The sequence below is a fragment of the Podarcis gaigeae genome, assembly GCF_964106915.1.
Source record: "Podarcis gaigeae genome assembly, chromosome: 8".
Taxonomy (NCBI): domain Eukaryota; kingdom Metazoa; phylum Chordata; class Lepidosauria; order Squamata; family Lacertidae; genus Podarcis; species Podarcis gaigeae.
In genome coordinates, this window is record NC_139684.1 from 12327935 (window position 1) to 12353355 (window position 25421).

Sequence of the window (25421 nt, forward strand, 5' to 3'; positions counted from 1 at the left end):
TCCCCACCCCCATTTTCTGCTCACCTGAGCCAATTTGTCTCCAAGGGATAATTCTGGATATCTGGCGTTTGGGGGGGGGGGGGAAGGTTTCCTAGATTGAGCGTGGCTGCAGTTTGAAAGAGAGAAAAATGTGTGTGTTTATAAAATGTTTCATGCTGCAGACGGGAACTTGTAAAAGTGGCAATAGGTCAGTTTCAGAGGAGGGAAGTATTAGCGACCCCATTTTGGGCAGATGTCCCCCCCTTTTTTTTCTTTTTATGATACGGACAGAGTTTTGCCTCTTCTGTTTAAGAGTCCTTAATCTCCAGTCACAGAAGAGTCGCAGAATCTCCAGTTGAGACGGTTTGATTAGAAATATGATTGCATCTTTGTGGTGAGACTTGGGGGGGGGGCTTGTTGGATTATTTTTGGGTGGGGGCTGGAGGAAAAGGGGGCTATAAGGAGTAAAATTTTGCCCATTGACTCACATACAGTTCAAAATCCAGAAGATTACATGCACACACACATCCAGTTGAAACCATTTATAAATATTATCCTTAAACCCAGCACAGTACACTTCTTTAAATGTTGACTTTTCTCTGCACAAAATAAGATATTAGGGGTGAGTTCTTAAAAATGCAAGATTCTCCTTCTAATACGGCTTTTTAGTTGAATGTTGATGTGAGAGTTTTAACTCGTTTGTTTCACTGAGTGTCCTGTGCATAGAGACAGCTGTCATTAAGCGGTACAAAATTGTCAAAGGCATCATGGAATCCCACACTTTGGATCTAGGCATGAATCTCATTAGGATTTAAAAATATATTTTAAAAAAACTAAGATGCACCATTCAAAATTAATGTTCCCAATGTTTTGCCACAAGGGACATTTGAAATTCAAGAAGAAATGTCAATGGGGATTCCTTAGGTCAGGAACGGTACAATTTCAGGCTTGTCAGATCTACTCTAGTTTATATTGGGACCCCCAAAACCTAACAACCAGAGCTGGGTGCAAAAGACATACAATGGTATACCTTGAGTTAAGTACTTAATTCGTTCCAGAGGTCCATTCTTAACCTGAAACTGTTCTTAACCTGAAACACCACTTTAGCTAATGGGGCCTCCTGCTGCTGCCGTGCCGCTGCTGCGCGATTTCTGTTCTCATCCTGAAGCAAAGTTCTTAACCCGAGGTACTACTTCTGGGTTAGTGGAGTCTGTAACCTGAAGTGTATGTAACCCGAGGTACCACTGTACTATTAATTTAAAAAAAATTAACAAATCAGAGTGCTTCTGAGCACACTCAGAGCCTAGGGATTTATTTTCAGGACTGAACTTGCAATCCTTTCAGACACAGCCCCCCTCCTGGTGGGCTGTCTTCATCTCAGCAGCCTAATTGAGGTGGGAAAAGTCATTTTCCTGTAGCTGTTAAAACGAGTGGGAGTCAGAAACCGATAGCAAAATCCGCCAGAGATCTATCAGGAGATCTTGTGTTCGGCATACATCAGTCTTGCATGATATACTAAAAAGAGAGAGAGAGAAAAGAATCATGGTGATCCACTGGTGCGGATTAAATTTGCAAAGCAAGACGGCAGGGATTCTGGAATTCTTAATAGTTAAGGCTTAATGGATTTCTGCTAAGGATGTGGTTCACACAGAATGCTTAGCCATGGTTCAGAGCAGGTGTGGGGAATCTTGGGTCGCCCAGATGTGGCTGAACGACAACTCCCATAAGCCTCAGCTAGCATGGCCAATGCCCGGGGATTATGAGAGTCAGGGCCGGCCCACTCATGAGACAAGGTGAGGCGACTGCCTCGGGTGGCAGGATCCACAGAAGCAGAAAATTTGGCCACTGAGGAATGCCCACTGCTGCTGTGGCGGCACTGACAGCTGAGACATGATCCTTGGAGGTGTTATCTGCCCCCGCAATGCAGCCGCTACACCAGTCTCTTGGCTACTGGTCTCCTCCCACTCTAGCTCACAATGTAGTTATTTACTCTTTCCATGGTACTGATTTAGATCTTAATTCTCTCCTTGGTCCTGATGTAGATCTTCGTTCACCACTTCTTCCCTGGCAGGGGTGGGCGGGCACTATTCTGTGGTTAGCCTCAGCTGCCAAAATGACTTGGGACAACCCTGGTTGTAGTTCAGCAACACTCAAATGACCAAAATTTCCCCACCCCTGGCCCAGTGGCTGAACTGTGTTCGGCTGTGTGGTCTTCTTTGGCGATCCCTCATAGCTGAGTACAGTGGCGTAGCGTGGGTTGTCAGCACCTGGGGCAAGGCAAGTAATTTGCGCCCCCTAACCCATGGATTTTAGTAGGGGCAGAGAGCTGTGAGTGCGAGCGCACCCCCCCAGATTTTGCGCCCGGTGCGGCCGGCCCCCCCTGCACCCCCCACGCTACGCCAGTGGCCGAGTAAGATTGTCTTCCATAAACACGGTTTTAACAGTGAGTCCGTAAGTCACTGTGAACGCCAGTTCTGGATCCACATGTCCTTCCACAGTGGGGACATAGGTTTCCGGGCAGGAGTTGATCACGGTGAGGGTTTGCCAAGTGTGCCTTCCTCTTAGCACGTTTCTCTGAGTTCGAGTGTCTTCAAAGCCCATGACACCTTTGATAAAGGCTGTTCTCCAACTGGAGCACTTGCAGGCCAGTGTTTCCCAGCTGTCGGCGTTTATACTACACTTTTTTAGATTTGCCTTGAGACAGTCTTTAAACCTCTTTGGGAAGCTTCTACCACATGTGGTGGAAATGCGAAGAAGTTAAAAAAAATTGGGATTCCATCTACAATGAACTACAGAAAATACTTAAATACACCTTTGTCAAAAAGCCCGAAGCCTTCCTTCTGGGAATGATCGGAGAGGAGATTAAGAAAGAAGATTACGTAATGTTTCAATATGCAACTGTAGCTGCCAGGATTCTGTTAGCACAAAATTGGAAAACCCCAAATATCCCGACCGTTAAAGATTGGCAAATTAAATTATTTGAGTATATGGATTTAGCTAAAATGACGCAGAACATTAGACAGCAAAAGGTAGAAAGTTTATTGACAATTGGTCTAAATTTATAACATACATGTATATGGAAACAAATTCTAGAGATATAAAAATCACAGTAGGTGCAATATAACTCTTGCGATGCGTAGATGCTATATAATGAAAAACTGCAGATTGGATTTAATATTCACATAACCCAAAACCGAGATGGAGGGAAGTCAATCGTTATTTGTTGTAAATTAATGTTTGTTTTTTTGTTGGTTTAGGTGTTTTGTTTTGGTTGATGTTTTCTTTTTTCTTTGGTATGTGTTCGCTATTCTTCCCCCCCCCTTTTTTGTTGTTGTTTGGTAATAGAAAATGAATAAAAAGAAGTAAAAAAAAGAGAGAGAGACAGTCTTTAAACCTCCTTTGTTGACCACCAGCATTACGCTTTTCATTTTTAAGTTTGGAATAGAGTAGTTGCTTTGGAAGACGATAATCAGGACACAACATGACCAGCCCAGTGAAGTTGATGTTGAAGAACTATTGCTTTGACACTGATGATCTTTGCTTCTTCCAGGACACTGGCATTAGTACACTGTACTGGAAGTGTCGCCTGCCAACCTAGCAGTTCGAAAGCACCTCTGGGTGCAAGTAGATAAATAGGGACCGCTTACCAGCGGGAAGGTAAACGGCGTTTCCGTGTGCGGCTCTGGCTCGCCAGAGCAGCGATGTCACGCTGGCCACGTGACCCGGAAGTGTCTCCGGACAACGCTGGCCCCTGGCCTCTTGAGTGAGATGGGCGCACAACCCCAGAGTCTGTCAAGACTGGCCCGTACGGGCAGGGGTACCTTTACCTTTACCTTTACTGGAAGTGTACTGTGTAGTCTACGGTGGGTGAGCATCAAACATTTCAGAGCCCAGCCAGCCATACAAAACCAATTTTCCATTCTTTAACTCAGACTTCCCCAACCTGGTGCCCTCCAGGACTTGGTGGACTCCAACTCCCATCAGACCCAGCCAGCACAACCAACGGGCAGGGCTGATGGGAGTTGCAGTACAATAAGTCCTAGAGGGAAGCAGCCTTCCCCGTCTTGTCCTAGAAAGAGATGGGAACCTCTAGATCTGGGCTGGGGTGTCCCATTTTGCTGCTCGAAGAGAACCAGGGTTGCCGCCTTGCCCTGCCCTGCCGCCCCACCCACGTTTGACTCTGTGTGCTGTTCCCCATCATTGTTCCCCACCTCCATTGTCATGATGTTGGTCAAGGCCAGCCCTGACATCAGATGTGAATCAGGTTTGAAGTCCATATCATGAAAGCAGTTGCGTAATTTTTTCGTAATTTCGTAAATACATTGCCTGGCAATGTATTGCGAAGCATGACATGCATGCTATGCAAATGTGGGGGGAAACCAATGCTTCTCTTGATTCCTGAAGCCCTTGTTAACTCTGCTGGCTCAGCTCTCCCTTGCCTCCTGCAAATCATAAGAGCAAACACTGGCAAAAAAATCACGATGCGGGGAAAACCATGAAGACAGCATTTGCCTCTTCAGAGCTCCATCCTTATTTTAGACATACAGTGGTACTTTTGTCCTCAAACGGCTTAGTTGTCGAACAAATCGGCTTCCAAACACCGAAAACCCGGAAATAAGTGTTCCGGTTTTTGAACCTTTTTCGGAAGCCAAACATCCGACACAGCTTCCGCTTGAGTGCAGGAAGTTCTTGCAGTCAGTCAGAAGCCACGCCTTGGTTTTTGAAAGGTTTTGGGAGTCGAACGGATTTCTGGAACAGATTAAATTCAATAACCAAAGTTGTTGTTGTTATTAAGTCGTGTCCGACTCTTTGTGACCCCATGGACCCGAGCACGCCAGGCACTCCTGTCTTCCACTGCCTCCCACAGTTTGGTCAAACTCATGCTGGTAGCTTTGAGAACACTGTCCAACCATCCCGTCCTCTGTCGTCCCCTTCTCCTTGTGCCCTCCATCTTTCCCAACATCAGGGTCTTTTCCAGGGAGTCTTCTCTTCTCATGAGGTGGCCAAAGTATTGGAGCCTCAGCTTCACGACCTGTCCTTCCAGTGAGCACTCAGGGCTGATTTCCTTCAGAATGGAGAGGTTTGATCTTCTTGCAGTCCATGGGACTCTCAAGAGTCTCCTCCAGCCCCAGAATTCAAAACATCAATTCTTCGGCGATCAGCCTTCTTTATGGTCCAGCTGGACAAAGACAACAGGCAATAACCAAGGTACCACTGTATTTTGGTATATTGTGATGTTTAACTGGGTGATATATCACAATGCTGAAAACTGGATATCGCCCAGCCCTACTCCTAAGGGCCCCCCAGCCAACTGTTCCCCTTTGTAGGAGGACAGAGCTCTCTGTGTGTTGTGTGATACATCCTGGCCTGTGGCCCCTAAGCTAGCCTGTTTGCCTTTGGGTGTGATGAAGGGTTTCGTTCCATTGCCAGGGTTGAGATAAGATTCAGGTGCCAGGCTGATCATCTCACATATGTGGAGGGACTTGTTCACCCATTGCACCCATTGCAACTCGCTCCCCCAAGAGGCCGTGATGGCTACCAACGGGGATGGCTACAAAAGAGGACTGGACAAATTATTGGAGGACAGTATGTCTACTAGCCACAATGGCTATGCTCGGTCTCCATGGGTGGCGCTGTGGTATAAACCACTGAGCCTCTTGGGCTTACCCATCAGAAAGTCGGCGGTTCGAATCCCCGTGATGGGGTGAGCTCCCGTTGCTCTGTCCCAGCTCCTGTCAATCTAGCAGTTCGAAAGCACACCAGTGCAAGTAGATAAACAGGTACAGCTGTGGTGGGAAGGTAAACAGCGTTTCCATGTGTGCTGGTTTCTGTCACGGTGTCCTGTTGCGCCAGAAACGGTTTAGTCCTGCTGGCCACATGACCTGGAAAGCTGTCTGTGGACAAAGGCCGGCCCCTCAGCCTGAAAGCGAGATGAGTGCCGCAACCCCATAGTCGCCTTTGACTGGACTTAACCATCCAGGGGTGCTTTGTGTTTACCTTAACATGGTCAGAAGCAGTAATGCTTCTGAATATCAGTTGCTGGACCCACAGGAAGGGAGACAACTCTTGTGCTCGGGTCTTGCTTGTGGCTTTCCCATTGGGCCACACTGAGAACAGGATGCTGGACTAGATGGGGAAGTGGCCTGATCCAGCAGCATCTTCTTAGCTTCTAAAATCACAATCCTTCCCCCACCTGGGAACCATAGTTTGTTCAAGGTTCTGTGCATTGTAGCTCTGTGGAGGAGGGTAGGTAAAGTATGTTTCCTTTTTTTTTATAATAATTTTTTTATTGTTTTTACAAAACAGAAAAAAAACAAGGAACAAGGGTATAGGAAAAACAAACAAATCACAAACAGATACATAAAAGATGACTTCCCCATACCTCCCCTTCTCTGCATCATTATTTTATAATGTGTCAGCAACCCTTCAGTCAATTTCTCTATATATTCTCATTAAGTTTCCCCCTTTAATTTACGATTTACAGCTGTAGTTCTTTGTTTCTAGCCTCTCGACATCTTAACCGTCCGATATTTTACAATAGTTCTTAAGGTATACTTTAAATTTTCTCCAATCTTCCTCCACCGCCTCCTTCCTCTGGTCACGGATTCTGCCGGTCATCTCTGCCAGTCCCATATATTCGATCACCTTCGTCTGCCATTCCTCCAGAGTGGGTAGTTCTTGCATCTTCCAATACTTTGCTAAAAGAATTCTTGCTGCCGTGGTTGCATACATAAAGAAAGTCTTATCCTTCTTCGGTACCAATTGGCCCACCATGCCCAGAAGAAAAGCCTCTGGTTTCTTTGAAAACGTCCATTTAAGGACTTTCTTAATTTCATTATAGATCATTTCCCAGTAGGCCTTAATTTTTGGGCAGGTCCACCAAAGGTGATAGAAGGTTCCTTCAGCTTCCTTACATTTCCAACATTTATTATTGGGCAAATGGTAGATCTTAGCAAGCTTGACTGGAGTCATGTACCACCTGTAAATCATTTTCATAATATTTTCTTTCAAAGCAGTACATGCTGTGAATTTCAAACCGGTGGTCCATAACTGTTCCCAGTCAGCAAACATAATGTCATGACCAACATCTTGTGCCCATTTAATCATAGCTGATTTTACCGTTTCATCCTGTACATTCCATTTCAGCAGCAGGTTATACATTCTAGATAAGTTTTTTGTATTGGGTTCTAACAGTTCCGTTTCTAGCTTTGACTTTTCACTCTGGAATCCTACTTTCCTGTCCAGCTTGAACACTTCATTTATTTGGTGGTAATGTAGCCAATCTCTAACTCTATGTTTTAATTTTTCATAGCTCTTTAATTTAAACTTTTCTCCATCCTTTTCTAACATTTCATCATATTTTAACCAGTTTGAGTCCATGTTAAGTTTTTTAACTGCTTTTGCTTCCATTGGTGATAACCATCTGGGGGTTTTATTTTCCATTAAATCTTTGTACCTGATCCAGACGTTATACAATGCCTTCCGTACCATATGGTTTTTAAAACTCTTATGCACTTTCACCTTGTCATACCACAGATACGCATGCCAGCCGAGGTTATTATCATAACCTTCTAGATCTAAGATGTCTGTGTCCTCAAGAAGTAGCCATTGTTTTAACCAGCAGAAAGCTGCTGCCTCATAGTAGAGCCTCAAGTCCGGCAGGGCAAACCCCCCTCTATCTTTTGCGTCTGTTAAGATCTTAAACTTAATTCTGGGCTTTTTGCCCTGCCAGACAAATTTAGATATATCTTTTTGCCACCTCTTGAAACACTCCATCTTGTCCAGAATTTGTAGAGTCTGAAACAAAAATAACACTCTCGGCAATACATTCATTTTGATAACAGCTATACGGCCTAACAAGGAAAGTTTCAGTCTAGACCATATATCTAGATCCCTTTTAACTTCTGTCCAACATTTCTCATAATTGTCCTTAAATAAATTAGCATTTTTTGATGTTAAGTTTACCCCCAGATATTTAACTTTTTTAACGATTTCCAAACCCGTTACGTTTTGAAATCTATCTTTTTCTTCCGGTGTCAAATTTTTCCCCAACACTTTGGTTTTTTGTCTATTCAATTTAAATCCTGCCACTTGACCAAATATCTCAATGAGGTCCAACACTCTTTTCGTACTCTCCTCTGGCTGTTGTAATGTTAAAACTAAATCGTCTGCAAATGCCCTTAATTTATAATGTTTCGCTCCGACCTGAATACCTTTAACCAGCGGATCCATTCTAATCATGTTTAACAAAACCTCCAGGACGGATATAAACAGGAGGGGAGACATAGGGCATCCCTGTCGTGTACCCTTTTCTATTGATATATCGTTCATCACCATACCATTCACAATTAATTTTGCTTTTTGTTCTGCATATATCGCACCTATACCATTTTGAAATCTTTGGCCTACCCCCATTCCCTGGAGATTCTTCATCATAAAACTCCAATTGATATTGTCAAAGGCTTTCTCCGCATCCACAAAGATCAAAACTGCCTTTTTGTTAATGTCCATTTCCAACAGTTCCAGAATGTCTAAAATATTTCTCACATTACTTGACATATATCTCCCTGGGAGAAAGCCTGTTTGGTCCTTATGAATCTCCCCTATCAGCACTCTTTTAAATCTTTTTGCCAGAATGTCTGCAAAAATTTTATAATCCACATTCAACAGTGATATAGGCCTATAGTTTTTTACTTGGCTTTTGCCAGTCTCTGTCTTTGGTATAAGTGAGATGAATGCCTCTTTCCACGATTCGGGAGCCTTTTCCCCCTCCAAAATTTGATTGCAAACTTCTTTCAATGGTTGAATCAACCATTCTTTTAACATTTTGTAATATCCTGCAGTTAAACCATCCGGTCCTGGAGATTTCCCCAATTTCATATTCTGAATGGCACCCTCTATTTCTTGTTCTGTTATTCTCCCATTTAAGGTCATCTTATTCTGTTCTGAGATTTTTGAAAGTCCATATTTTTTGATGAATTCCTCTATTTCTTGCTCGTTTGTTGGGCCTTGCGCATACAGTTTTTTGAAGAAGCTTTGAAAACAATTACTTATCTCATTTGGTCTAGTGATTATTCTTCCATCTTCTTCCAAAGATGTTACAGTATTCAGTTTTTGTCTTTTTTTCAATTGCCATGATAGCAGTTTCCCGCATTTATCTGCCGATTCAAATGTCTTTTGTCTCATCTGCTTTATCTTCCATTCTATTTCTTGATTCATCAGTTCCATATATTGCATCTGATAGAATTTTATTTCTCTTAATATTTCTTGTGACTTTGGTTTAGATCTTAACTTCTCTTCTTCCTTTATTTTTTCCAGGATTTTCTCTTCCCTCTCCTTTTGCTTTCTTCTCTTTAGGGAATTCTGCTGAATAAGAAAACCACGCATCACGGCTTTGCTTGCATCCCAGATTGTTCTTTTCTCCACATTTGTTCTTAAATTTATCTCAAAATATTCTCTTAAAGTTTTTTGGGCCTTCTTGTAGATTTCTTCATCTTTTAAGAGGGTGTCATTCATTCTCCATCGAAATGTTCCCGCCGTTGTTTGTTTCATTTCCATTTTTACAGCATTATGGTCGGAGCAGGTTTTTGGGCAGATTTCTATCTTCTTAACTTTTGATGCCAGATTGCTGGAGATCCAGATTTGGTCAATTCTAGTCCATGTCATCTTTGCTTCGGAGAAAAAGGTTCCCTCTCTTTCTAGAGGGTTCCTTGTTCTCCAAATGTCTATTAAGTCCATATTGTCGGTCATTTCAAAAAAAGCCTTTGGTAGTCTCCCGTCCTTGGATATCACAAGTCTTTGAGCTTTGTCCATGTTTGTGGAGACTACTCCGTTCATATCGCCCATCATTACAATTTTATAATCCATAAAGTCTGATAGAGTCTCATGCAGTTTCTTGAAAAATTCCGCCTTCCCCTCATTAGGTGCATACACCCCTACTATTAAAAGTTTTTCTCCTTGTGATTGAATTTCAACTGCCAAATATCTTCCTTGCTCGTCCTTAAATATCATTTTTGGGGCCAATTTTTCTTTAATGTACATCACTACGCCTCTTTTTTTGACTTTATCTGATGATATAAATTCCAATCCCAGTCTCTTATTTATCAGAAGCTTCCTGTGGGTCCTGGCTATATGTGTTTCTTGGAGGCATATTATGTCCAATTGTTCTTTTTTTTTAGAATGTAAAAAACTTGTTTTCTTTTTCGGGGAAGGTTCAAACCATTACAATTCCAGGTTAATAATTGCAGAGACATCTTTGTTTATTGATGGGTATCTGTTCCTCCGACCGCACCCAATAATTGTTCTTCTTCGGTTGGTGGTGGTGAAGTAAGTCCAAATGATAGATTTGAAATGTCTGTTGGTTCTTTTAGGGTCACAGTCCCTTTTTGTAAGTCCTCAAAGTTTCTCTCCAAAAACTGGTCCTTGTCCTGTATTGTTTTGATCTTTATCTTTCTCCCTTTAAAGTTGAAGGACAATCCTTGTGGGAATTCCCACCTAAATGGGATGCTATTTCCCTTCAGCAGGTCAGCAAGGTCTTTGAAGTAGGTCCTTACTTGCAAGATATAACGGGGGATGTCTTTAAAAATCTGTATTTGAGAGTTTCCTATCACCAATGCCTTCTGAAAATGTAGATTTAATATTTTGTCTCTCTCTTCTCTGGATCTTAATGTGATTAGACAATCCCTCGGCTTTTTGCCTTGTCTCCTGCCCAGCCGGAAGGCTGTGGTTATCTCAAAATCTTCTTCTCCTTCCCAATCCTCCAACCAAAATCCATGAATATTCTCTGTGAGGAATTCCTTAAGGTCGTCCTTTTCTTCCTCAGGGACAAGTCTCAGCTTCAAATTCTTCCCTTTTCTCTCAAGTTCCATCAAAGCCAAAGTTGCATCATGTTCACCCACTTTCCTCTCAATTGGAACAAATTTTCCTTTAAATTCCTCAACCGTACTTTGAGCACTCTCGGCTATCCTCCTCGTTTCTGTATTTTCCTGTATTAATTTATTTATGGAGTCAGTATGAGATGATATCGTTGTTGTGTTCAGGTCTAATCTTGTTGTAAGTTCTGTCAATTTTCTGGAATTTTCTGCCAACTTCTTGGAGTTGTCTGTGGATTGCTTTGTCAATGCCTCTAGAGACTGGTTTATTTTAAGCAGTGCCTGTGTCATAGAATCCATTGATGCTGTTGTTACTCTTTCCTGTGCAGCTGGTAAGCCTGCCGTGGAGGCCCTTTTCTTTTGTGCTTGTGCTTTTGTTCTGGCCCTTGTTGATATTTCCTCCACTGGATTGCTCATAGCCAAGGTCGTTCACACAGGAAAGGTTTAAGTGGAAAATCCCACTGTTATTTTTTCCAATGGAACAATGTCTCTCTTTCCCTCTAGGGGGAGTAAAATGTATCCCAAAAGTGAAAGTCACAAAGAAGCTTTAAGCATATATCGATACAAATCCAATAGTCCAACACGAACTTTACTTTGTATCAAGGTAAAACAATCTTCTAAATAAGCCAAAACCGTTACTTTTTGTCAAATAGAGTCATTTACATCTGCCGTCCGATTTTGACAGCTCCCTTTTGACAGTTCCCTTTTTCCGGCGATACAACTCTGATCAGGCAGCCCCTACCAGGGGGGTTTAGCGGTGAGGGGGGATAACTTCTCTTGATGTTTTCAGCAGGTTAATAATGTCTCTTTTTTTTCTCCCCCCCCCTATTCCTGCCCAAAAAGGGGGGGAGGTTACTCTTTGATGTCGGGCTTGTAGTTTTAAAAAGCACTTGTCATATAAAAACAACTTGATTTTTTCGTTGCTTGATTAAACATGCAGTTTCCGGGGGGCAGACTTCCTTGATTTAATGCCTCCCGTTTTCAGCCAAATCCAAGTTTTTAAGTCCCGTTAATAGTTGTTTTGAAGTTCTTACTCACGGGTATCGATGCCAATTGTAGTTTCAGGAAGGAATCGGCGCTCTCCGTTAATGGCGACGCGGCTTCACTCTGCGGGCTGGGTAGCGACTCTCAGCACCGCGCTCACACCCGATGCCGCTCCGGAGCCTTTAAAAAGGCTCTTTCGCAGTACCGGGGGGCGCAAAGGTGCCCACCGAGTCTCCTTGTTCGCAGGCTTCAGCGCCTGCGATTTTAGGGGTCCCCCGCTCGCCGTAGCGGGTCAGACCCGAACTCGCAGAGCAGTCTCGCCTCGGAGCTCGAGGCTAAGACCGCCATTAAAACGCTGGCGCCGACCGGAAGTCGGTAAAGTATGTTTCCAAGCACAATTCAAAGTGTTGGTGCTGACCTTAAAGCCCTAAACGGCCTCAGCCCAGTATACCTGAAGGAGTGTCTCCACCCCCATCATCCTGCCCGGACACTGAGATCCAGCACCGAGGGCCTTCTGGGGTTTCTCACCCTATGAGAAGTGAGGTTACAGGAAACCAGACAGAGGGCCTTCTCAGTGGTGGCACCCGCCCTCCCTGCAGAACGCCCTCCCATCAGATGTCAAGGAAATAAACAACTACCTGACTTTTAGAAGACATCTGAAGGCAGCCTTGTTTCGGGAGGTTCTTAATGTTTGATGTTTTATCATGTTTTTAATATTCTGTTATGAGCCACCTAGAGTGGCTGGGGAAACCCAGCCAGATGGACAGGGTATCAGTAATAAATTGTTGTTGTTGTTCCCCTAATTCTTCTTCTGGGAGCGGAATGCTGAGTCTGCTTTTCTGCACCCAAGAATAATGTGCAAAGGCAGCCCCAGGATATTTTAATGTGCAGATGAAAGCCATTAATCAACTCAGCACCTTCCTGCCATAGAAGAGCGGCCCTGCTTACAGGGGTGGCTGGGGGGGGTGCCATCCCATAATGCATTGTGGCACGCCGTTGTTGTGTTGTGCCTGGGTCCTGCTTGAAAGTTTCCTACAGGCACCTGGTTGGCATCTGTGAGAACAGGATGCTGGATTCGATGGGCCACTGGCCTGATCCCACAGGCTCGTCTTATGTTCTCAAAGCATATTCCTTCTCCCGCCTGGGAACTCTAGTTTATTTAGTGTGCTGCATATGTACCGTATTTTTCGCTCCATAAGACGCACATGACCATAAGACACATCTAGTTTTTAGAGGAGGGAAACAAGCAAAAAAAAAATTCTGAATGAAACATTGGATGTATGTTTTTTGTGGTTCATGCTGTGGCCACAGACATGTGATCTGATGGTGAATTTGGGGTGACCCAATGCAAAAATCCTGAGGATCCATGTGGATCCGTGCTTTGTAACCACATTTTTGCACCACTGCAGCCCCACGCAACAGTGGATGCATGATTTTTTTTGGTGCAGGCTGTAGCCATGGACATGCTATGTGATCTGATGGTGAATTTGGGGTGACCCAATGCAAAAATCCTGAGGAATGGGCTTTTACCTCCCCCCTCCCAGGCAGCCTCCACTAGCCTCCCTTATCTCTCTTCCAATCCCACCGATCAGCTGTTTCCTTTCAGCACTCCCTTCCCTCTTAGTGTCTTTCCCCTTAGTGTCTTTTCCTTAGCTGGAACAGTTTCTTGCTCCTCCTTTTCTTCTAATTTCTCTCCTTACTGCTCCTCTTCCTGTTTCCCCCCCTTGAAAGTTTGCTGTCTTTACCTCCCCCCTCCCAGGCAGCCTCCTTTATCTCTAGCATCCCTTATCTCTCTCCCTGATTGGCAAAGGATCAGTGGCTTTGTTTCAACACCCACTTCCCTCTTTCAAAAAAACCCCCAAAAAGCATTATCTGCTTTTTGCCCCTGGGCAATTCAGCTCCAGGGACCAAACATTCGCTCCATAAGACACACAGACATTTCCCCTTACTTTTTAGGAAGAAAAAAGTGTGTCTTATGGAGCAAAAAATATGGTAGTTCTGTAAGGGATAATCTACAGCTCCCAGGATTCACTTTTGGGTGTTTGGGTGCTCTTTAAATGTGTGGTGTGTAATGCAGTCCCAAAAGTTGCAGAAGAGCAAACAATGAATGACCGTACCCTGACATTGGCACATCAAATACATGTGGATAGTACTAATGAAATCGCTGGCAGGATTCAAGATAAAAGCAGCAGCAGAAGAATGATAAAATAACTGTACTAGAGAAACTGTGTGTAATATAATGCAGTAGAAAAGGTTTCGGTAAGAACTTTGCAGAAGTGGGGGTGGAAAGTCAATTTATGGAACCATTGGGTATGAAGATTATTGTGAAAATGCTTGAAAAAAATTATACAAGCAAAAGAGAAAGAAACAGCAGTGTTAAGTGGTATGCGAAGAGTTGGAATGAAATAAAATGAAATAAAAAACATAAGACAAAAGGAGAATCGGCGGTACATTCATGACCAGATTGGGAGAAATAGCCACCCAGAGTGGCTGGGGAAACCCAGCCAGATGGGCGGGGTATAAATAATAAATTATTATAATATTATTATAAATAGGTTGGCCACTGTGAGAACAGGACGCTGGACTAAATGGGCCTGATCCAGCCGCGTTGTTCTTCTGTTCTTGAAAGGGAAGTTGGGGAGGAGGGGGGGACGCCCTCTAAGTTGGAAAGGATACGCGCTTGTCCGGAGTCCTTGGTGGGCCGTTTGTGAAGAACGAATTGCCGGAGTTGGCAAGGAATTTAAAAGACAGAGAGGCTGGTTGAAGCAAAGGGGGCGACCTCGGCTTTCAGAGCGGGCTGAATGCGCAGGAAACGGTCGGGGGTGGGATATAATAGACCAGTCCCCAGAAAAGAAGAAGAAGAAGAAGAAGAAGAAGAGGGGCTTCCAATAGATCCTTAGGGGGCGCTTTTCTTCTCTGCTCTTGGGAAGTTTGCAATGCCAGCGGACTGGGGGCGCCGAGGCCTCGCGCGCTCGGCGGGGTCCCGGGAGCTCTCCAAACATGTCCCGTCTCTCCCAGGCCCGGGCGCGCAGCGAGCAGATGGAGGCCGGCGCAGCGGGGCAGGCTCGCCGCATTGAGCCCGGCACAATGGGACCCCGTCTCGCCTGCTCTTGCCGCCCTCCTGCGAGAACCTCCTCGCCGCCCGGCTGCTGGTGCGCGCGGGGCCCGACGGGCGCTTCCGAGACGCTCGTCCATCATCCGGCGCGCCCCTGCCAAGTCCCATTGACGCGCCTGGAGTTTTTGGCACGGATGGCGCGGCCGCTGGTGGCGCATTGGGGCTCGCCTCGGACGCGCAATGGGGGGACCCGGGGGACTGGGAGGGAGGGAGGGAGGTGGACTCCTTCCTCTCGTCGCTTTGGAAAATATAAAAATGGGGAGGGCTCCCCCTGTCTTTTCAGCACAATCTCTGGCTCTTTCTCTCTCGCCCCTTTCAAATGCGCTTCCCCAAGGACGCGCGCAATCTTCCCTCGCCCGGGCGCCGTGGAGAAAGCGCAGCCAGCACGACGCCGCACCTGTTCCTCCGGCCCGGCAAAAATGCCAACTCGCTTGATGGATTGCCAAGCGGCTTTGTGCAAATATATATACGCCACAGTGGGATTTCTTTTGGGGGGGGGAGGGGAGGATAATAAGTCTTGGCTGCTGTAACTGGCCCCGTTTTTAACCATGCTTGGTTTTTTGATGATCCGGCTTGGGGAAAGGGCGGGTGGACCCAGAGGTTGTAGTATTCATTATTATGTTTTATTTGTGGGTGGTGCTCAAAGTTTTTTAATTTTTCATTATGGAATGTATATAGAACCGAGAGAACAGCTGAAAAGTAAAAGACGAAAAACCCAAAGTATAAAATAGAGGCTGGATAGCCCAGTTGGTCAGAGTGCGGTGCTGAGAACTCCAAGGCTGCAGGTTCAATCCCTGTATGGGGTAGTTGCTTATTCCTGCATTGCAGGGGGTTGGACTAGATGATCCTTAGGGTCCCCTTCCAACTTTACAATTCTTTGATTCAATAATTCTATGATTAAGCAGTTTCACGTGGGCTAAAGTAACAAAAGTCCAAGGAAAGACTATTGGTGTTATTGGATTATCAAGTATAGCTCCAGATTTGCCACAGGCATGGGACACTTCATAATGATGGTTCTGTTGTATATGTAAGAAAAGGAGCCAAATCATATTTAAAGTGCCTGGAAGTTCTAGAGCTTGTCAAAATCTCGAATTAGGCATAATTTCCCCGATTATAGATGAATTCTAAAACATTTTCTTGTTTTCTGATCTGGCTTCGGAAAAGAGCAGGTGAATTTAGAGATTGTATTATGATTGGAATTAATTATATTTAGTATTAGTACTAAAGGAGCATCTACACCCCCGTCGTTCATCCTGCACACTGAGGTCCAGCTCCAAGGGCCTTCTGGCGGTTCCCTCGCTGTGAGAAGTGAGGTTATAGGGAACCAGGCACAGGGCCTTCTCAGCAGTGGCACCCTCCCTGAGGAAAGTCCTCTGATCAGATTAATCAAGGAGAGAAATAACTAGGGAAGCTTTTAATGTTTGGTGTTTTATTATATTTTTATATGTGTTGGAAACTGCCCAGAGTGGCTGGGGAAGCCCAGCGAGATGGGCAGGGTATAAATAATAAAATTATTATTAATAAAAAAAATTCTGCCGTTTACCTTCCCGCCGGAGCGGTACCTATTTATCTACTTGCACTGGTGTGCTTTTGAACTGCTAGGCTGGGAGGTGCTGGGACAAAGCAACGGGAGCTCACCCCATCGCAGAGATTCGAACCACCGACCATCTGATCTGCAAGCCCAAGAGGCTCAGTGAAAATGGCATTTCCGTGCACTCTGGTTTCTGTCACAGTGTTCCGTTGTGCCAGAAGCGTTTTAGTCCTGCTGGCCACACGACCCGGAAAGCTATCTGTGGCGAAACACCGGCTTCCTCTGCCTTAAAGCGAGATGAGCGCCGCAACCCCATAGTCGCCTTTGACTGGACTTAACCGTCAAGGGAGGGATGCGGGTGGCGCTGTGGGTTAAACCACTGAGCCTAGGACTTGCCGATCAGAAGGTCGGCGGTTCGAATCCCCGTGATGGGGTGAGCTCCCATTGCTCGTTCCCTGCTCCTGCCAACCTAGCAGTTCAAAATCACCTCAAAGTGCAAGTAGATCAATAGGTACCGCTCCGGCGGGAAGGTAAACGGCGTTTCTGTGCGCTGCTCTGGTTTGCCAGAAGCGGCTTAGTCATGCTGGCCACATGACCCGGAAGCTGTATGCCGGCTCCCTCGGCCAATAAAGCGAGATGAGCGCCACAACCCCAGAGTCGGCCACGACTAGACCTAATGGTCAGGGGTCCCTTTACCTTTACCTTTTTAACTGTCAAGGGGGCCTTGACCTTTTTACTTTTTTACCTGCACTTCACCAAAAGGTCCTGGGCCAGCTTACAACAATTTAACTTTCAGAATTAGAAACAGGCAAGGTGTGACATAACTGGGCTTCTGAAGCACCACAAGGTTGCCGCAGAAATAATGTAATTGGTTAAGGGAGCCGTGGACCCAAAAAGCTTGAAAACCTTCACTCTAGGAGGTTTCAAAACCGGACTGGCAAGGGGCGTGGCCTGGAGTGAGAAGGGCCAAGTAGTTGGGCCTGGAGGGCCAAATCTGCGCCTGCACCAGCCCCTGCTGCTATTCTACCAAAGTTTTCTGCTGCAGGCATGTGAGATGATCAGGGAAGACAATGGCATGGAGCCAGCCACTGTGATCGCCCATCACAAAATCTAATTCTTCCTTCGGATATATCTTTGTAGAAAGGGGCTTTGTGGAAGAACGTGTGGGGTGTGTGTGCTGATACAACTTGTTTCTTGCTGTTGATAATGTTCCTCTGTTTCTTTGGCTTTGGTGAAGTAACAGATTCCAATCTGGTTTCCGTCATTCTTTTCTTTTTTTACACGTTGCTTCTGGTGGAACATTTACTTGGCTGCCGTTAACATGTTGGCTGACAACGGGATGCTTGATGCCTCCCCACCCAGATTTCCTTTCAGGGCAGGCAATTGCTTCCGCTGTGATCTGTCAATTTTCACAGAAAAACACGAGCCGAGGGAAATTGCAACTTGGCTGGTCGCCTATGGTGCACTAGAACGCCTCTCTAGGCAACCAGGGGGGAGAAAAATCACCATCAAATACAGGAACGAAAAACCACCAGAAGTAGCACAGAGGCTAAGGTTTTAATAAATAGTTCTGGGAGGACAGAAAAGTCCTAAAACTGTCAGTGCTCGTGTCTCTGTGGGTTCTGCTAGGTGGGGCATTCCATAGCTAGGAACACCGCCACCAAAAACTCGCTCTGGACTTCAGAGTGATGGAGAACAGAGAAAGGCCTCTTTAAGATTCAGGTAGGTACATAGGCTTGACTACTGCAACGTGTTCTGTGTGGGGCTGCCCTTGGACTTAGACTGGAAGCCCCAGCTTGTGCAAAATTCTGCAGCTAGACTATCGATGGGGATAAGCTATTGAGAGCATAGAACTCCAGTGCTCCAAAGCTAATGCTGGCATTAATTTATGAGGCCCTTAACAACTTACAGAGGCGCAGGTGATGCTGCGGGTTAAACCACAGAGCCTAGGACTTGCTGATCAGAAGGTCGGCGGTTCGAATCCCTGCAATGGGATGAGCTCCCGTTGCTTGGTCCCTGCTCCTGCCAACCTACTCTGTATGGTTTGTCCAATGCACACTGCTTGCAAATGCCAATGATGAAGTAGTATATCAACGCCGTAAGTAAATAAATAACAGTGGAGGGATTCTGTTAAGTTTGAACCCTTCTCCCTGAAATACTAGATTTCTAAATGCAAGGCATTTGTCATCAGCTGGAGGCTCATTCCATCAGCCTGAAGGCGGTCACAGTCCAGGCGCAGGTTGATTATCGCTAGGCTTTCGATTTTGGGAAGGCCAGGAATTTTCCCTCTGGAGCTTTATTTTTCGCTCCAAGGTCGGATGCGTGATTGACAAGTCGGGTGGCCACCTGCTCGCCATCTGCTTCAGCATCTTCAACTTCCTGACTTTTTTCCACTGAAGGCAAGCCAGCTGTGCAGCGCAGGCAGGCCGGGAGTGCCAACCAGATCTGGCAGGACAGCCCTGATGTGGCAGGGCGCAACAGCTGGCATGCGGCAATGCATTATTGGGAGGCACCCCTGCGCACACAGGGTCACTCTTCTATGACAGGGAGACGCTGGGTTGATTAATGGCCTTCATTTGCACATGAAAGCATTCTGGGGCTGCCTATGCACCTGATTCTTGGGCGCAGGAAAGCAGACTCAGCATACAAAGTCTCTGTGTTTGTGCTTGTGTGTCTGTCCAATTTTTCCCACCAGGAAAATAATTATGGGAACTGTTGTTGTTCTTGTTTAGTTGTGTCCGACTCTTCATGACCCCATGGACCAGAGCACGCCAGGCACTCCTATCTTCCACTTCCTCCCGCAGTTTGGTCAAACTCATGCTGGTAGCTTCGAGAACACTGTCCAACCATCTCGTCCTCTGTCGTCCCCTTCTTCTTGTTCCCTCCATCTTTCCCAACATCAGGGTCTTCTCCAGGGAGTCTTCTCTTCTCATGAGGTGGCCAAAGTATTGGAGCCTCAGCTTCAGGATCTGTCCTTCCAGTGAGCACTCAGGCCTGATTTCCTTCAGAATGGAGAGGTTTGATCTTCTTGCAGTCCATGGGACTCTCAAGAGTCTCCTCCAGCAGCATAATTCAAAAGCATCAATTCTTCGGCGATCAGCCTTCTTTATGGTCCAGCTTTCACTTCCATACATCACTACTGGGAAAACCATAGCTTTAACAACACGGACCTTTGTCAGCAAGGTGACATCTCTGCTTTTTAAGATGGGAACTGTAGTTTTCCCAAAACAGAGCTTAAATGCACAGAACCCTGAACAAACTACAGTTCCCAGGTGGGGAAAGGAATTCCTTTCAGAAGCTAAGAAGAGGCTGCAGGATCAGGCCACTGGCCCATCTAGTCCAGCATCCTGTTCTCAGCGTGGCCTAATGAGAAAGCCACAAGGAAGACCTGATGATAATAATTAATAATAATAATTTATTTATACCCTGCCCATCTGACTGGGTTTCTTCAGCCACTACAGCGCTCTCTCTTCTCCTGTGGTTTCCAACAACTGGTATTCAGAAACATTCACTGCCTCCGACTGTGGAGGCAGAGTAGACCCATAATGGCTAGTACTTTACTCCTCCAAGAGCTACAGCTCCCTTTGCAAACTACAGATCCCAGGATTCTCTGTGGGGATTCATGAGTGTACACACACACACACACACACACACACACACACACACACTGGGCAGCTTCCAACACATATAAAAAACATAATAAAACATCAAACATTAAAAACTTCCCTAAACAGGGCTGCCTTCAGATGTCTTCTAAAACTTGTGTAGTTCTTTATCTTTGACATCTGGTGGGAGGTCATTCTACAGGGCGGGTGCCACCACCAAGAAGGCCCTCTGCCTCGTTCCCTGTAACCTCACTTCTCAGAGGGAGGGAACCGCCAGAAGGCCCTCGGAGCTGGACCTCAGCGTCTGGGCTGAATGATGGGGGTGGAGACGCTCCTTCAGGTACACAGGGCCAAGGCTGTTTAGGGCTTTCAAGGTCAGCACCAACACTTTGAATTGTGCTCAGAAATGTACTGGGAGCCAACGTAGGTCTTTCAGGACTGGTGTTATAAGGTCCCGGTGGCTGCTCCGAGTCACCAGTGTAGCTGCTGCATTCTGGATTACAGTGGTACCTTGGATTACATACGCTTCAGGTTATATACGCTTCAGGTTACAGACTCCGCTAACCCAGAAATAGTGCTTCAGGTTAAGAATTTTGCTTCAGGACGAGAACAGAAATCGTGCTCCGGCAGCATGGCGGCAGCGGGAGGCCCCATTAGCTAAAGTGGTGCTTCAGGTTAAGAACAGTTTCAGGTTAAGTACGGACCTCCAGAACGAATTAAGTACTTAACCCGAGGTACCACTGTAGTTGTAGTTTCTGAATCCCTTTCAAAGGTAGGCCCCACAGAGAGCGCATTGCAGAACACAACACTTGATTTCACAAACAGAACTTTACAAAAGTGTCTTGCGTGAACACAGCTTGGGCTGACCACTGTCCTTCAGCCTAACCAACCTCACAGGGTTGTTGTGAGAATAAAATCAGGGAAGGGGAGGAGAAGGCTTGTGTGTCCTGAGCTGATGGGTTTCTTCTTCTTCTTGGGTGATCCCTCGTAGCCAAGTCAGATTGTCTTCCATGAACACGGTTTTAACAGTGAGCCCGTAAGTGATTGTGGAGGCCAATTCTGGATCCACACATCCTTCCACAGTGGGGACGTAGGTGATCACAGTGAGGGTTTGCCAAGCGTGCCTTCCTCCTAGCACGTTTCTCTGAGTTTGAGTGTCTTCAAAGCCCATGACACCTTTGGTAAAGGCTGTTCTCCAACTGGAGTACTCGCAGGCCAGTGTTCCCCAGTTGTCGGTGTTCATACTACATTTTTTAAGAATTGCCTTGAGAGAGTCTTTAAACCTCTTTTGTTGACCACTGGCATTATGCTTTCCCTTTTTATATTTTTTTTATTGGAAATTTTATTTACAACATAACACAAACCCCCCACCCCCCAACACAGAAATCCACCCCCATCAGACACAAACCTAACAAACAACAAGCATAATTTACAACAATACAAACAACCAAATAAAAGACTTCCTTTATCCTGTTTCTGGCATCCTTATTTACTTCTTATAAGCTGTTTCCTTTATGAATAATTATTAAGATTTTTCTAATTATAACTTAAATATCCACAAAGTCTCCTGCAGACATTAATCGAAACAAGTCCAGGTATGAATTTTAGGGCACTGTTTTGTGAAGTATTCTCTGCGTTTTCCCCATGCTTTTTGAAATTCTTGTCTAGTGTGATCTCTGTTAATCTAGCCAGTTCAATATACTCTAACAGTTTGTCTTGCCATTCCATTTTTGTTGGCACAATTTCTTTTTTCCAGTTTTTAGCAATTAGGATCCTTGCCGCTCCTGTAGCATAGAGGAATATTTTCTGATCTTCTCTTGCTATACCTGCGTCTGTTTCTTCTACTGGCATTATGCTTTCCATTTTAAATTCGGAATAGAGCAGTTGCTTCGGAAGGCGATCATCAGGCATCCGCACAACATGACCAGTCCAACAAAGTTGATGTTGAACAGGTGTACAGGTGGGAAATAAATGCAATTGGTGAAGAGCAAATTGACACCCTGCTTCTTCTGTTACAGGTGAGGCACCTGGAAGCATGGCCTGCACAGCCTCCCCCTCTGCCTCTACCATCTTTGCCTTCTGCCTCCTGACCGTCTGCCCCACGGACTCCCTGGACCCTGGGCCCGCTGCGCCCCCCAGCCTCCCCGAGGTGGGCAACAGCTTCCCGAGCCGAGATGCCTGGCCGCACCCGATGATACGGACCACGGCGCACCACCGCGGGCACGGCGGCCTGGGCAAACACGACCGGGCCCATTATGGGATGCCAGCACCCAGAAGGGGCAGAGAGGGGCCCGGCCTGCGGGTACTGAGCCGGCCGGCATCGGTCGATGACCCAGGGCGGACGGACCGGCCCGCGGGCCTCCGGCAAAAGGACGTTTTCCTGGGCTTTGAGTTTCCGTATCCTGATCAGGAAAACCATGCCCCTGGGTCCGAACGGGTGAAGAAGCAGAACCGGGACCACAGGCGCCACAGCCGGAGAGACAGATTGAGGCAGCACAGAGGTATCCTTTGAGGGGTGATGGAGGGTTGCCTGTTTATATACGATACAATATATACGATATCTTTATTGTCATTGTTCCATACAGAACAACGAAACTGAAAGTCTACATAAAACATTCAAAAACCCCATAAAACTCTGAAACCCCATTTTAAAATACACTATACTATAAAATACACTATACTAAAAAATACACTATACTAAAAAATACACTATACTATAGACCCCTTATGCTGCGTTTAGAACCAGAATTGCATTTGCAATAGGGAAGTTTTTAATATTTAATGCTGTACAGTGGTACCTCGGGTTACATACGCTTCAGGTTACAGACTCTGCTAACCCAGAAATAGTACCTTGGGTTAAGAACTTCGCTTCAGGATGAGAACAGAAATCATGCTCCGGCGGCGCGGCGGCAGCAGGAGGCCCAATTAGCCAAAGTGGTGCTTCAGGTTAAGAACAGTTTCAGGTTAAGAACGGACCTCCGGAACGAATTAAGTTCTTAACCCGAGGTACCACTGTATCCCTCTTTTCCAAGGACAGTCCCAGATTTCCGGCAGCGGTCCCAGCTTCTTCTTCGATCCCGGAATGTCCAGCTTTTCTTTAGGATGTCCCTGTTTTCATCGGAGGGCATGCCACTCACTGCCTCTCAGCCTGACCTACCTCTCAGGGTTGTTGCGAGGCTAAAATTGCATTGCCCGGGTTGTTTTTCTTCCCCTCAGACGAGAACTGCCCATAAGAGCGGATCCAAGGAGCCCTGCTGGATCACGCATGCCAATGGCCCGTCGAGTCCAGTATCCAGTTCTCACAGGGGCCAAATTTCCCCAAGAGACCTAGGAATCCAGATAGACTGCCCCTGGGCTTGGAGGTTCTATAGGAATGTTAGAAGAGCCTGTCTGCTGGATCAGCCCTAAGGCCCATTTAGTCCAGCATCCTGTTCTCACTGTGGCCATACAGAGGAGGCCTGAAAGCAGGGCTCTCCCCGGTCCTCTCCTGTGTTTTCCGGCAGCTGGTGTTCAGAAGCATTACTGCTTCTGACTGTGGAGGCAGAGGACAGCCGTTGTGCCTAGCAGCCATCGAAAACTTCCTCTTCAAAATATACTCGGAGTCGAGAGTGGATTTCATGCTCTTTATTCAGCTCATAGTGGTGAAAAGGAATGGAAGTTCCCCCAGAATGCCTGCTTTGTCTACATTATTTACACAACGGGCCCCACGTGATTGGCTAATTCCGGTGTTCTCCTGTAGGCCAATCAGGTTGCGGATTCACTTCCCCATGGAGCTGGATTGGGTGGCTCCAGTGGACCAATCAGACTGCTGCATTCTGGATCCTATTGTTCTAGGACCAATCAGGCTGCTGCATTCTGGATCCTATTGTTCTAGGACCAATCAGACTGCTGCATTCTGGATCCTATTGTTCTAGGACCAATGAGACTGCTGCATTTTGGATCCTATTCAACTCAGTACATAACACTCCTCCTCCCTGCATTTGTCTAATCCTCTTTTATGGTTTGCTGGCAAAGCTCTTTCTGATCTGAAACAGGCAGCCTGTAGGGCACATGTTTTACAGAGTGCCTTTTCCTTCATGTTATTATTATTATTATTATTATTATTGCTTTCAAAATTAGTTTATGAAAGAGTTTACAATATAAAGAGGTGGGGGAAACAGCAAGGAACATCCTTGTAATATTAAGGAATATAGTAGACTAGATAAACAAAAATGAAATTATCAAGAATAAACACATACCAAAAAAAGGAAAGAAAATAACTCACAAGACGAGAACTGTCATTGGACAGAATGATTTTATTTATTTTTTGCTAATTTTCTTATTTACAATTTTTGGGACCCCGAAAATGGTTAACATGATAAATTATCTCCCATTATTTTTCATTCCTTTTTTAAAAAAGAAGCTCATTCTTGTTCAAAACCTTTAAAACTTTTTTCTTCTTGCTTTACCCATAAAATTAAAGAGATCTTGTTCAGTGTTGCAAAATCCTCCCTTTTGATTTGCCATATTTAATATCCTATATTATTTTAACGAATGTTGAATGTTATTTTATTTGCATAGTGTATATTGTATTATGCATATTGTCTGATTTATATGATGTTAGCTACTCTGAGCCCGGCTATGGCCAGGGAGGGCAAGATACAAATAAATTATTATTATTATTATTATTATTATTATTATTATTATTATTATCTTAAAGCCATCCAAGCTGATGGCCTTGAGCTTGTTTGGAGGTTCTAGCAGGGGAGCGCAGCTATCGTATACCCTTGACCGAAGAACGGTACACTCCTTCTATCTGGGATGGTCGTCCTCTTCCACTGAGCGCGCAGCTTCGGGAGGGACGCACATGGAGCGGTGAGGGAGGAAGGGGACACCCGCCTAGCCAGCCAGATCAGCCGAATCAACCCTGGCGATCAATGGGGTGACAGATGTCGCAGCCAGATCATCCTCACATCCGAGATATGAAAGGAACATTTCGTTCAAAGATTTCCATAATAAAGGACAAAAGTGGAAAGGACCTAACAGAAGCAGAAGACATCAAGAAGAGGTGGCAAGAATACACAGAGGAATTATACCAGAAAGAAATGGATGTCTCGTATACCCCAGGTAGTGTGGTTGCTGACCTTGAGCCAGACATCTTGGAGAGTGAAGTCAAATGGGCCTTAGAAAGCACTGCAAATAACAAGGCCAGTGGAAGTGATGGTATTCCAGCTGAACTATTTAAAATTTTAAAAGATGATGCTGTTAAGGTGCTACACTCAATATGCCAGCAAGTTTGGAAAACTCAGCAGTGGCCAGAAGATTGGAGAAGATCAGTCTACATCCCAATCCCAAAG

General features: G+C 45.5%; 1 protein-coding gene across 4 annotated transcripts in view; it reads left to right on the forward strand.

The window, feature by feature from the left end:
• Positions 1-25421, forward strand: part of DRAXIN (dorsal inhibitory axon guidance protein) — a 43090-nt gene that overhangs the window by 1857 nt on the left and 15812 nt on the right. Inside the window, exons 1-2 of one of the 4 annotated variants that reach the window (XM_083750283.1) lie at positions 2410-2430; positions 22104-22586. In XM_083750283.1, the coding sequence (XP_083606409.1) occupies positions 22121-22586 (466 nt within the window). In that variant the 5' untranslated portion in view covers positions 2410-2430; positions 22104-22120. Of the gene's footprint in view, positions 1-2409; positions 2431-15152; positions 16119-20967; positions 21114-22103; positions 22587-25421 lie in introns of those variants that run through there. The other 3 variants (XM_083750280.1, XM_083750282.1, XM_083750281.1) reach the window with 3 other exon arrangements.